The 13,026-nt window shown below is 54.4% G+C and overlaps 1 protein-coding gene across 1 annotated transcript; it reads left to right on the top strand.

Moving 5' to 3' along the window:
* Positions 1 to 4,017: 4,017 nt before the first annotated feature.
* Positions 4,018 to 5,491, top strand: vosA (Spore development regulator vosA; the record flags this gene model as incomplete). Its single annotated transcript, XM_036633990.1, has 2 exons — positions 4,018 to 4,192; positions 4,536 to 5,491. The coding sequence occupies 2 exons, from the start codon at positions 4,018 to 4,020 to the stop codon at positions 5,489 to 5,491; spliced, it is 1,131 nt and encodes a 376-aa protein (XP_036499326.1).
* Between the last annotated feature and the right edge of the window lie 7,535 nt (positions 5,492 to 13,026).

The raw sequence follows: 13,026 nt of genomic DNA, 5'->3' as shown, positions 1-13,026 counted from the left end.
TCCTCCTAGGGCGAGAGGTCAAAGCCCAGGCTGGGGTCAATGACAGCTGTCAGATGAGCCACTCTCGGAGCAATGAAGCCTGTGACAGGCCCTGGAGACTCGAGAGGCCCTAGAATAGCCGTACACTAGAGCGAGAACGACACGACATGCCCTGCTGGCTCGCGATGCAAATGACGCCCAACAGGGTTGCGACCGGCGTGGTTGCGCGATAGAAGGCCCCGTCGGACGACGAGAAGCCTTCCTGATCAAGAGAATTGTGTTTGCGAATGATGCCCTGGCCTACCCCGTGTGTCCGTTCACCGAGCCCCGTGTGGAGATGGGTAGGCAATCGGAGGTGGCCGGGCAAGGGAAAGGGGGGCCGAACGAAGGAAGGAATCGTCGCCGTTGTCGATTCGATGTACGGATAGGTGAAGATTGAATGCGAGCGAGCGCGATGGATGGCGAGCGATAGCGATGATAGCCTTGCAACCCAGTAATAGCACCATCGCCAACCACCCCAGAAGGAGATTTGATCCCGAGTCCATCGACAATCGTCAAAGCAAGTGTCTCAGAAGCTTCCATTCATGCCTTGATGCCTGCCTTCGACAGCTTCTTCCGCCGCGCACAGACGGCCGAGTGGGGCCTGTGGACTTCCGGACCGGCCACGGTACAGGGATGTATTGGCATCAGGGGACGAAGGGCAGGCCAGGGTTCATGGGTGTTGTCTGCGTCATGGGTCCAGTCAGTTCAGTGTCTCTCGACTTTGTGAAAGGTACCTACCTGGTGTACCGTACCATACTTTGCACCTTGTCTCTGCTATATCCAATGTCCAAAAGTCCGCACAGCAGGGGACCTAGGGACGAGCTCCAGAGCCGTGCAGCATCGGGACACTGGATGATGGGCGATGGATGGGCAGGCACACAGGCGTCTCTCGTCTGTCCTGGGCGTCACCGTTCAATCGTTCATACCTGTCTGTTACATCTGCAGACTGCGCTGCGCTGCACTGCACCTCAGTGGGGGACGGGCAAGGGGTAAACACCACCATGCCAGCCCATGCCCAGGTGCGCTGTGGCACTAGTGCTGTTAAGGCAGTGAAAGTGGACAGTCGAATTGTGGAATTGTTCTCCTCTGCCAAAGCACCTGCATCAAACGGGTCTGCTAACTCGATTCTGGACCTGGGACGACGATGACGGAGCGTGGCCTCTGCAAATCTTCACCAAGACGAGAAGGCTCCAAGACAGCTCTTGCGGTGCTTGGACGCGATCATCCTTGATATTCCCTCCCAGATGGGGCATTATTCTTCACCTTCAGGAAGAGGAAAAAAAAAATAGAGATGCATGTGAGGTGGGATGTGGGCGACGGCATGGATTGGATACCCCCCCATCGTCCATCGTCGGTCGCATGTGCAACCGCTGCAGTCCCGTCTGCTGCAAGTGCAACGGATGGCATGGCACGACGGGCATGGATAAGGTAAGATACCTACCTATCTCCCCGTCTTTGTGTTGCCTTGCCTTGGGTGCGGATATCTCTGCGCAAGAGGGACCCGATGCGCGATGCGATGGCTGTATGCAAACAGACCCTGCTTCCAGGCACATTGGCCAACTTCACACCTGACCTGACCTTACACGGCCCGTTCAACAGACATTTCCATCCTGTTGCATTTCTTCAGTGCGTGGCATAAGATGCAGAGTGCATGCCTGCCCAACGCGCCTGCCGGCCTGCCTGTCTTCAGGGAAAAGCATGTACGGTAATTGGCTGACGGGATCTAAGGAGGCAAGAAGAGATGGAAGTGACGGGAGGTACCTACCTTGCCTCCTGCCGCGACAATATTCCAGCGCGCTATCGTCCCAGACAGATGGAGAAGCACCATCGGGGTGCACCTACTTCATCTCACTCACCCTAGGAAGGAAGGGCCAGGAAGAAGCAGAGAAAAAATAAAACAAAACGGTCAGGTACTCCGTACAGGAGGCAGGTACCTTGGTTCCTTCCCTGCTCGCTCTGCGCACGGGTCATGTACCCTCTACTTCCGCGCCTGCATCCACAGCCCAATCTGTCCTTCATCGAGTATTCGTACCTCCCTGATCCAAGACGGGGCAGGTACGTACCCTGTCCACCTCAGGATGGCCCCGGACGCCTCGCTCGCTCACTGGGACCTGAGGTGGTGGTGGACGTGGACTGGGCATGACAACACTGGACACTGGACTGACCGGCCATCTCGCCGCCATGATCCATCCGAACACCCCTTCCCTTGCCCGGGTCTTTTCCCTATCCACGTCCAAGGCAAGGCAAGGCAGGGCAGGGCAGGGAAAGGCAAGGCAGGACAAGGCAGGCCTGGCCAGGGTCCCGTCATGTCCAGGGCACTGTCCAATGCGTCCCTCTTCCAGTGCAATGTTCAGTCTAATGCCTGCCTCTGCCTGCCTGCCTTCCATCCTCATTACATGCTGGTGCACTGCACTGCACTGCATCCACTGCATACCTTACCTACCTCCACAGCCCAGGTATCTCCGTAAGGTAAGGTAGGTGGTAGGTAAGGTAGGTAGGTAGGCAAGTACACCTCACATAACGAATGCCGTTGTACCTGCCTCAGGATGGACCTCTGTGCAAGGTTGAATGAACGCACCTGGGAGGGAAGGCAGGTACTTGCCTACCTACCTACCTACCTCACCCTACCTTACCCTGCCTTACCTTCCCTTCTTTCCCTTTACCTGACCTGACCTTGCCTTCCTGACCTAGCCCCGGGTGCTGCTCTGCGCTGTTCTGCTCACCTCGTCCGTACCAATTCGTCTCTGCAGCTTCCATCTCGACTTATTCATCCCTCCTCCCAGTCTGTCTCTTGTCATTTTGCTGCCCAGCCATCGCCAACTCAGCCCGCAACGGCATCAACGCTTCTCCAACACCACATAATATCTCCGGTCGAGGGTCCACGCAAAACACACACTTGCAGCATCCGCCTCGTCTACACTAGTGCTGCCAACTCCAACACCTCCCTCTTCCCGTCTCTGGCCACCAATCCATCAGCGAGATATCCACACCACAGACCACAGACCTCGTCAACGACTTCATCATCTTCTTGACGCCGTCCAAGACCACACGCCCCCCCTTCCCATACATCTTCCTCGACCCCGTCCAGGCTACCTTGTTCAATATCTCCTCTCGGTTGCATTCCTTGCCTTCCATAACCTTAGACCAGATCCACTGTGGTGCTCGACCAGGACGCTTCAACGGCTTTCAAAAGTACCTCTCCAGTGGCCTGTGTCCTCCTCGTCCATCTCCGTGCTTCATGCGCCACCGACTCGGCCGCACGGAGCTTCATTCAACTCGAGTCTCCCATCGGCTCCTTCCATCAACCTCCGTCTTGAACCATCTTTCTGTTCACATCTCGACTGTCCCCGGCGACAACACCAGGCCCGAGTCCTCTCGGTCAACTGTCCAGGCAAGAGACCCCGTTACAGCTACGACACTTGCTCAACTCTCTCTGAGCTCCCAAACGAGCCTCGTACACACCGTCTCTGGGTACCGACTTGCCTGCATATCGCAAACCTGCTCCAGGGTATTCCAAACTTGGCTTCGTTGACCGCCCCCAAGTCCCGTTGTCGCTTGACAGCTCGCCTACTACCAACGACTGCCACCGACCAGGGGGGGAGGCGACAACCACTGCCAAGGGATTTGCTTCGCGGCACAGACCAGAGCAGCGCAAGGATTACTACTCCTCTTTCCCAGCGACAGGGGCCCGGTCTCGTCCAGTATTTGACATTTTGCACCCTGATATAAGGCACTACCTTGCCTTACTCAACCGTCAACTTCTCTGTCTCTCCAATCCTTGCCCACCTAACCCAAACTGCGAACACTTCCGCCTTCTATTCAACAATTTAGTCTTTCGATACCAGCATTTAACAACTTTGATCGACCATTATTTCTACGGTTGATGGGGTCTTCGCCACCATTTTCTACAAAAGCAATCGTCTTTCGTTCCACGGAACGACAGAAGTTGGACCTCTATTTCCTCAAACTCAAAAACACTATCCAAACGCCTTCGCCATGTCGAGCCAGTTCTACAACTACAGCCAGTCCATCCCACCAAGGCCATTCCAAGGTGATCAAACCATGTCTCAACCAACGCTTGGCCACAATGGAAGCGCGCCAAAGCCGAACCTGTGGCTGCGCATGGTGCAACAACCGCTTAATGCGAAAGTTGCTGGCGGCAAGGATAAAGGTACGTTCTATTGCGCTTGATGTTCTTCGCACATACACCGGCCCTCGCCTGCTCTCCGCCTTGAACTCTGGCCTCTTGCTCGCCCTCTACCTTGCCTCTTGGCTTGGCCTCTGACCAGCCCTCAGTCTGCCTTCTAGCCTATGACCGATTGGAGGAGTAGGCTGGAGGGACGCGAGAAGGTGGAGGGGGGAGGAAATTGAAGACCAGAAACTCGAAAGAGCTTTGTGGCCGAGATCGCCTGTGTAATCATCCTCAAGCCACGAAATCGGGCACTCAGTAGCCGGATGGGGCTGTTGATTGTTTTGCTCGCCCGTGGTACAACATTTGTTGACTAGCTTCGCAGATACCAAGCCCATCGATCCTCCACCCGTTGTCGAGTTGTGCGTCAACAAGAACAATTGGGACTGGAGCAGATATGGAAATCCCGAGGCCGTCGTCCACAACCCTCACCTCTTTCTCACGTGCGAATTGGTCAGCGTCGATTCTAAAGACAACGACAAGAAGGAAAAGACGGATCTCTCCAAGGCCCTTCAAGGGGTGACAGTGTCTTCTTTGCACAAAGTCAAAGACCAGCATGGCAGCGATGCGGCTTATTTCGTTTTCGGCAACCTTTCCGTCAAAGTGCAGGGGACCTTCCAATTACATTTTATCCTCTACGAGATTTTCAACGGGGAGGTTTGTTTTGAATGGGCCGAAGTCCTGTCGGAGCCGTTCGAAGTCCATTCGCCGCGGAGTTTCCCGGGATTGGCGCAGAGCACGACATTGACCAAGACTCTCAGCGACCAAGGGATCAGGGTACGCATTAGAAAGGATTCGCACAAGGTCCGCACTGCAGCAGATACCGCGAGGTTTGCGCAGGCCGTCACTCAGAAACGAAGATTCCACGAGGACTCCCAACCGACCGTCGTCAAACGACACCGCGGCGAAGCAGCCTCAGTCATGCCGCTCCAGATGCCGCTCCAACAAGCAAACAACTACGTTACTTCGGGGGGCTCGCAGCATAGCCCGTTTGATATGGCACAGGTTCAGCAACAGTATGCCATGGCACCGACATCCTTGGCCAGCTACCCTCTTACGCCAGCAGCTACGGTAACACAAAGCCCGCCACTCTGGTCGAACCCAAACACTCTGACGCCGAACTCGGCCGGTGGTTTGACGCAAAGTCCGCCGCTCATGTCGGATCCATACGAAAGCATGATGAGGATGGGGGACAGGGAGGCGTCCTGGAATGCGCATGCAATGTACAGGCCCACATCGCAGATGGGCTACCGATACCCGCCCCAAAACAACGTCAACTAGCAAAAAGTCGAAGTTTTGTACGGCTAGGCGAATTTCGAGTTTCGAGCAACAAGGAAAATGTCAAGTTTTCAACAACAGCAAGGAGAATGTCGAGTTTTCGAGCAACATGGAGTTTACTTGGATCGAATCGATTTCTGCGGAAGCACTGTCCTGGGATTGCATACTTGGGTAGACAGGCGTTACGGGTTTAGGATGAAGATACCCCTGGGTTCCTTGGGCAGGAGAGGCAGCATCTTGGGGGAAAGATGGCACATCACAACACAGCAGCATAAAACATCATTCTTTGTCGACAATGAAGACCACTTCTACTCATTCAGGCGTGCCACTGCGTTGTTCCTGCTATCCATTGCCGCGCCGTGAAGCCACCGGACAACGACGGATTATCCGGGTACTTATCCCTTGGACAACGTTTCAAGTAGTAATGTGGGCGAGTCCAGGAGCTATGGAGGAGTGAGGTGAGTGGTTTTACCCCTGTCCTTGTCCCCACAGCGATGCTACTTGAAACAAGAGTGTGGGAGACAGATTCGGAGGATAGCAAGGGGGTTCGGGGAGGACCCTGATTGCAGCTCCAGCCAGCCAGTATCGAGTCAACTCGAGATGGCCCTGACAAAGAACTATTGACGCACGAAGGGGCCAGACCAGACTGGCGGTGCGAGTAAGCATGTTGTTGTCTGGGTTCATCTGTGGGACACCAAAGGCAGAATCCTTAATTCGAACAAGAAAGGCTAATGGTTGGGCTGGGTACAATCACTTGCAGGGCGTTCTGGCTGCGCAGTCTCCGTGGTGCATGCGCAAGAAGCAATGCGGAAGTTTAAAAAAGAAGACCCGGCATATGACACAGTTTGGTTTGGGAACGAACCCGACTGACTGGGGCAGGTTTAGGTTCTAGGTGAGTGGTTTGGGTAAACGGCCCGTCAAGCCCAAGGAGTCCAAGGAATCCATGATTCAGGTAAGCTTTTGGGGCGAGTCAGGACGATCTGGGAGGCATCAGACGGAGGGAGAAGAGAGTAAAAGTTTATTGCTTATTGATAATGGATTGGAGCTTTGATCGGAGGAAAGATCACAATGCGGAAAAAAGGGAGGGGGAGAGGCTCGAGCGAGTGGTGCCGTGGAACCCATCACACACAGTTTTGCTACTAAGGTACTAAGGCAAGGAAGGTAGTATGTCAGTGTATCCGTCAGAAGGGGATGAAGGTTTGGTGGAAGGGTTCGATGAGCAGCCCTGCAGCGCTCTGATGGCGGATGAGCAGGGCAGGAGGGCCGTGAACACTCGGGGGTTAATCAATCTGAAGCGATGACAGGCAGCGGGTTCCTTGCACGGTGTAGGACGCCTGCCGATTTGGGGACCGCAGCTTCAGCGCATTGCAGGGGCCAAAGATGGGGGTTTTTTTGGTCGAGGCTCAAGAGGGAAGGAGATTTCCGAGAGGCAGTTGCAGTCTGCCGGGTTGACCGAGTAAGGGCGCTCTTTCTGTTTACTCGTTGCGCCTTCTCTTACGGATGAGGCACTCACATGCGAATGAGGTAACAGCGGTGCCTGCCTGCCTGCGACTGCGGCGTCGCGGAGGAAGGAAGGCAGGTGCACCAGGGCAGTGTGGTGTTTCTGTTTCTGCCCCGCTATTGCAGCAAACTTCCATTGAGGTGAGGTGCCTTCCTTCACTGTACGGAATACGGATTGTGACCTCAGGCAATTGAAAGTGGGTGGGTACGTACCCAAGAGTAGGTTGCTTGGTCGCGTTTTCTCTCCCCCTCCTCTCCACTACCAACTCCTCCAACACACCTCCTGCACCGCACCGACGCGATCCACGACGACCGCAACAACACGACATCGTCACCCGCGCGGGAACGCTCCTCCTTGCCTCAATTCTTCTGCTGCAATGAATCACATTTCCAGCCATCGTCAACTGCACAGCCACACCGCATACACTCGTTGCGTCTGACGTATTTGTCACCGCTTCGGTCCGGCAGGCGCAGCGGCCATCCCAGCCAGCCATCCGGACGATCAATCGCTCCCCTGCCGCTTGGCCTCTGCTGAAGAACAATGCAACGCATGAATCTGGCCCGTTGTCGATGTCTTCGAGCCATTCAGTCAGAGCTTACCGATCTCCAATCTCGTCCCGGATGTTCGTCCCTCCATCCATGCCGGCCGTGGCTGTCGTCCCATCTCTGACCACCCGTTCATCCACACCACCTCCGAACGGCCGGACCTGGACCTGGACCGGGCCCCGACTATGACGTGGATGATCCCGACATCTGTCGATGCATGGACCACGAAGGCAGAGATCCGGCTGATCATACGGAATCCAGACGCTGATACAACTCTCTTCGCGGGTACTCAATGCGCCAGCGACGGCGGCAGGCGACATGAGCCTGGCAGGGCTGGTTAGACTCGAGCCGCCTCGTCGATCCTGCCGCTCCGCACCGGCCGTCCTGCGTTCCGGCGCCCGAACTCCGATGACTGTCTCAGGGTTCACAGATCGGGCCGCCTGTCGCGCTCTTTTCTCCGATGGACAGCTCCGCGCCGTTGGAGATCGCTGGCGGGATCATGAGGCTCAAACTAGGCGTTGTCTTGCCTGCCGCGGCCCATTCTGAGGTGTTGGACTCTGAACGCCACCCGCTAGGCTCTTTCTCGGGTGCTGCCGTCACACTCAAATGCTTTGGAGGCTGCCACCGCCCGATTGCCCCGGCCGACAAATGCGACTGTTTGCACCAATCTTTTAGCGCAACGTTCGATAAAACAACTGAATCGCCTGTATCTTAGAACATTAACTGGAGACAGCCGCTGCAGTCGAGATCCAGACCCAAGCAAGATCGAACATCAAGCAACACAGCACCCCGGCGATGGTTCCCTACATCATAGACAACTTGCCTTTTCTGGCCGCCCTCCCGGACAAATCGCCGCATTTGTCCACAACCGTTTGATGCACGCTGCCTCGATCGGAACTCTGCGATGCCGCCCTAAACGTCGAGGGTCCCTCGAACCAAGCGCCAGGAATAATGTGTCCCGGATGCCGGCTGGACGCATGCACACCTGCCGACGACAAGGGCAGGCGAGACACCTTACCCTCCATCTTGAGCATGACGTTCGATCTCGTCTGATGTCCGCCATCCCGTCTTGGTCTGTCAACTTGGGCTGAATACTAGACGACGGTTCGGCTTCTGCCATGTTCCGATGACAGATGACACGCACAGAGCAGCCGCTCTGGCGGAAGACTTGCCTGCCAGAGGGCTTCCATCCATGCGCCGTGTCTCGAACTTCCGCTCCGCCGCCGTCTGTTCGTGGGGGAATGCCACCCCGGCCTCCCTCCCCACACCGCCGAAACCCTGGCCGAACTATGCCAGTGGCTCAGTTGCTTCAGGATCTTTTCTGCCAGAGTCTGGCCTCGCCATGGAATTTTACCGCCTGTTGACTCCAACTTCACACGGCCAGTACCCCTCACGAAGGCCGAATTCGAAATATTCTGCCCCTTCTTCCGCAATCACTGCCCGCTCTGTCAGCGACACAGCGCTGTACAACAGACGGCCTGCTCGCTTGTCTCGCTTGGGCCCCCACACCCTGGGCGATGGAGGGGATCTCCGACACAGCTGACTGCACGCCTTAAACTCTGATTTTTTCTTTTTCCAACTTCCGTTTTGCGGCTATTGACGTTACGAGATCTCGGCTGCGTACAGGCATCTCTGGATGATCGCCATTCGCCTTATTCCGATGCAGTACCGACATGGATTTTGACTCCCCAGCCTGCTGCAAGCCACTCGAGGTGTGCTCATGTACCGGTACAACCACGTTGAAGGCCCGTTGTATTGGGTACATCTGCTGGCGTACCTGAACCGCACATACCCAAGACTACTTCTGCGGTGCAGTGCAGCAATAGCAGACAGCACACCTCCATTGGCCTGCAGATAAGCTTGCATTTACACACCACCGCCCACGCCGTCGACACGCCCTCTTTGCGCCCCCAACGCATGGCGAGAGCTGTTCTGGGTGTGGCGCCAACGTGACAGGAATGCAAAGTTTGAGACAGGCACACGAACTCTGCTGCGTGTGAAATGGACATGACATTGAAATGGGTAATCGACAAGGGCTCAATCCCCGAATCGGCAAATGAAATCCAGAATGGGCCTGGCAGCCATCAGCGTCTATGCCACGTCGGAGAGACAAACGAGCGTCGATGCGCTGGAAGTGATGCCACTCGAGCTCGCCATGCAGCTTCTTGGGTCTTACCGATTGGGACCTGCGCGTTCTCGCGCGATGCAGCCAGTCCGCAATGGGACGACCGTTGATTCACCTTTCCTTCTTTGCCATTATACTCACCGCAATTATGCTCGTCTGATATCTGCGAGCTAGCTTTGCCGTGGCCTAGCATGCTGCTCGCTGCGCTTCTGCGTCAACGGTGGGTCATGGGCGGCTGTTCTCCTTCCCCTCACCGGTCCCCGCCTGCCCACTTGTCTATTTACCCCGGGCTCGAGTTAGGCTGGCTCGCAGCTCTCCATTGTCATGGGTGCGCGGGCGAGGCGGGCGCTGCCGGAATCGCGACTCCGAAAAGTTGAAACATTGTGTGAGGAGGGCCGATTCAATCAGGCCCTTCGGTACGTCGGGGCTTTTTACCCTATGTTGAAATCCCAGGATCTCAGGGAACCCCGGAGTTTGTGCGAAATTGATGGGTTCCGTCGTCTCAAAAAATCGTTCGATTGAAGCTTGAGAAGGGATGCCCCGTTACAATATTGAGCAGTAGCTCATTTCGGTGACATTGATAACGCCGATCCAATCGACGGCCTGGATCGCACAGGACATCTGTCAAACCTCATCAGCGCCAGCTTAGTGTGCCTGCCAATACTCGCCTCTTGGCTGGCAACGAGCCAGGTTCACGTTGGCCGCGTCTCAGCCATGGACTCCCGGACTCCCGTGAAGCTGCCTGCCGCAGAGTCTCCGCACCATTTGTGTCGCGCGTTGCGACGTTCTAGACCCGACAGGTCCGTCATCCCGCCAACACTCTGGAAATACCTGAACCTATTAGCCGCTGCGAACTTCTTCACACTTCCTGGGACCCAAACACGGGACAGTCGGTCGGTGGCATTAGACATGCCGTCCCCACGTTCGCTTGCATGCGGAGATGCTTATGCGTGGTAACTGAGGCTCACCTCGTTCACCGGTTGATTGCCAACTCCAGACGATGTTACGGGGTGTCCTGGAAATGGCGATGTTCCCATGGAAATAACGTCTTCGTATTATCGCCAATCCCGTTTGACACGCTTAAGACAGTCTGATATTGCTGTCAGATTGCCACCGGTAAGCCAAGTGGCTGCCAGCCACTGCCGTCCTCGTCTCGCGAAGCGCTTCAGTCGATCTTTGGCAATATGGGGAAGGAAGACCCCATTCGATGGCACGTGGTCAGTGCCAGATCTTAGTTGAACGTTGCCTCCCGTGAGATCAGCGGTGGCTAATAACGTTTTGTTGGTGTTGGTTGACGCCCATGCGCCGCGACGCACATTGCCACAGCAGAGTGTGTGTGGGCTTCTACCAAGTGTGGCGGCAGGGCGGCTGCTCAAAGTAGTGATCTGCTTCCCGTCGTCCGGATCATCTCGCCGTGAGGTGGTGGGATCAGCAGGTACGGATTTCCAATTTGAACTGAAGCGAGCTGGGCTTTGGGGGCGAGGTTTTATTTGGCTGGGGCAGGGATATGCGTCGGCACCGTGCCGGTTGGGAGAGGCAGGGGTTTTGGAGGGCGTTGTTGGTTCGCGTCGCGGTGGCGTTTCTTGATGTGGCGCGTGGTGAGGGTCGTGATCGGCGCGTGTGGTTTTGATATTGGCACTTCACACACATGATTTTTGCGCTACCTCAGGAAGCGCAGACGTATCTGGAGAAGTGCAGACGCTGCACAAGACTATTAATGTTATGGACTTTGGGATTGATGAGGATTTTGTGACTGAGGCATTGTTGACGCGTTGCTTATGATTGGTTAGCGGTACCAATTGCGATGTCACGAGTCTGATTCAACATCATCTATCTATTGTGAATGACACTAGTTACAGCATCAAATGGGGTTGAACATGAATAATTATTGAAGAACAGAATAATGTGCAGAATGCAAAGAACATGAGCGATATTGCTCTGGGGTCCACCGACGCCTGTTTTCTGGTTGACGTCTGCCTTTACCCCGCGATTGCGGTTTTGACAGCGACATAAATACTGAAGAACAACGCACCCTGATCGGCCCTCCAACAACAAATGTCTTGGGGGAGGAGTTTGATATCTGGCCGCTGGTGTCCTTTCGTTTAGAGGCTGAGCTGCTGAGATGATGTGTTGTCCTAGTTGACGTTGCTGAGTAGACAGGGCTCGGACTCCTGTTTGTCTTCACTGGTTCTAGAGTATTAGGACAGATTAGTGGGAAGAGAAGAGTAGAGGTAGTAAAGATGATGTTTATGGTGATTAGATATTGGATTTATGGATTGGCGATTGTTTTAGGTTTGAGGTAGTTGTTCACAACCTATGCAAAGTAAATAATATAGGTTGGCAGCAGATAGACTCTCTGTCGCGCCCATCTTCAACGATTCATCTCCATCATTGATCATTATCGCCCATTATTGCTGAAGAGTCTCCGATGCAGGACCATCGTGGAGGCTTTATAAGTAAATAGTAGCCAGGGATGTTACGTCTGGATGAAGAGTTGGGTATAAAATTCAGAGTTAGAGCTATTGTTGTGTGGATTGACAAGGCAACATGGCTTGCTTCTCCACGTCCAGTACTCGGGGCGGTGTCAGTGGCATCTGCGATAGAACCTCAGTGTTGTGCTATGAGTTTTGGGAAGGGGACGACGGACTGGATTCAATTTTCTTCCTTCGGTGCTGTCTTTGATTGCTTATCCTCGTGGAATACATTTAGGACAACTCCAGCTGATGGAAGAGAGCAGACGGGCTAGAACATTCTAGGTATACCTTACGAAGCCAGAGAACGAGGCGTATGAAGGCTGTATGGCTTGCAAGCTAATTAACAACAAAGCCGTCACATTGTTGCCTGTGTTGAGTAGTTTACTGCTGGTTGGTAGTTTATATACTGTAATGGAATTTCCCGTCAAGTGGATTTCTCCTGTTGCCCGCTTTCGTCAGCGTGTGTACAAGGTTGAAAGCTAGGTGTTGCACAATATGGTTTGTAGGTAAATAAAGCTTGATATTCATGGTTGGCTTGTTAGTTACTGCCTAAAGTAAGACAGTGTTAAGATACAACTGTTCTCTGGTGTAATGAGACCTCGCCATGAATGCGCAGACTGACGGGTTGGTGCCGTTGGCGTTTCAATATTTGCTAGGCGCATGAATGTATCATAAGAGGGAGGGGGAAAACGAGTGTGTCTCAGATTACTCTTCTCAGCCTAGTCGAAAAGCACAAGGGCATAGTATTTGAGGCCATCACAGGATCCTTTCGCGCGTTCTACCTCCTTGTTTGAGAGATCGCCCAGGTGGTCTCGACTGATACCGTTCCTTTATCTATCAATCCCGTAATTTTCTTGCCTTTGCATAATACCACTTCCCCTATCGCAACAATA

This window comes from Colletotrichum siamense, assembly GCF_013390195.1.
Source record: "Colletotrichum siamense strain Cg363 chromosome Unknown KSG_Cg363_contig02, whole genome shotgun sequence".
Lineage (NCBI taxonomy): Eukaryota > Fungi > Ascomycota > Sordariomycetes > Glomerellales > Glomerellaceae > Colletotrichum > Colletotrichum siamense.
The sequence above is the reverse complement of the archived record's forward strand: the minus strand, read 5'-3'. Positions and strand labels throughout refer to the sequence as shown.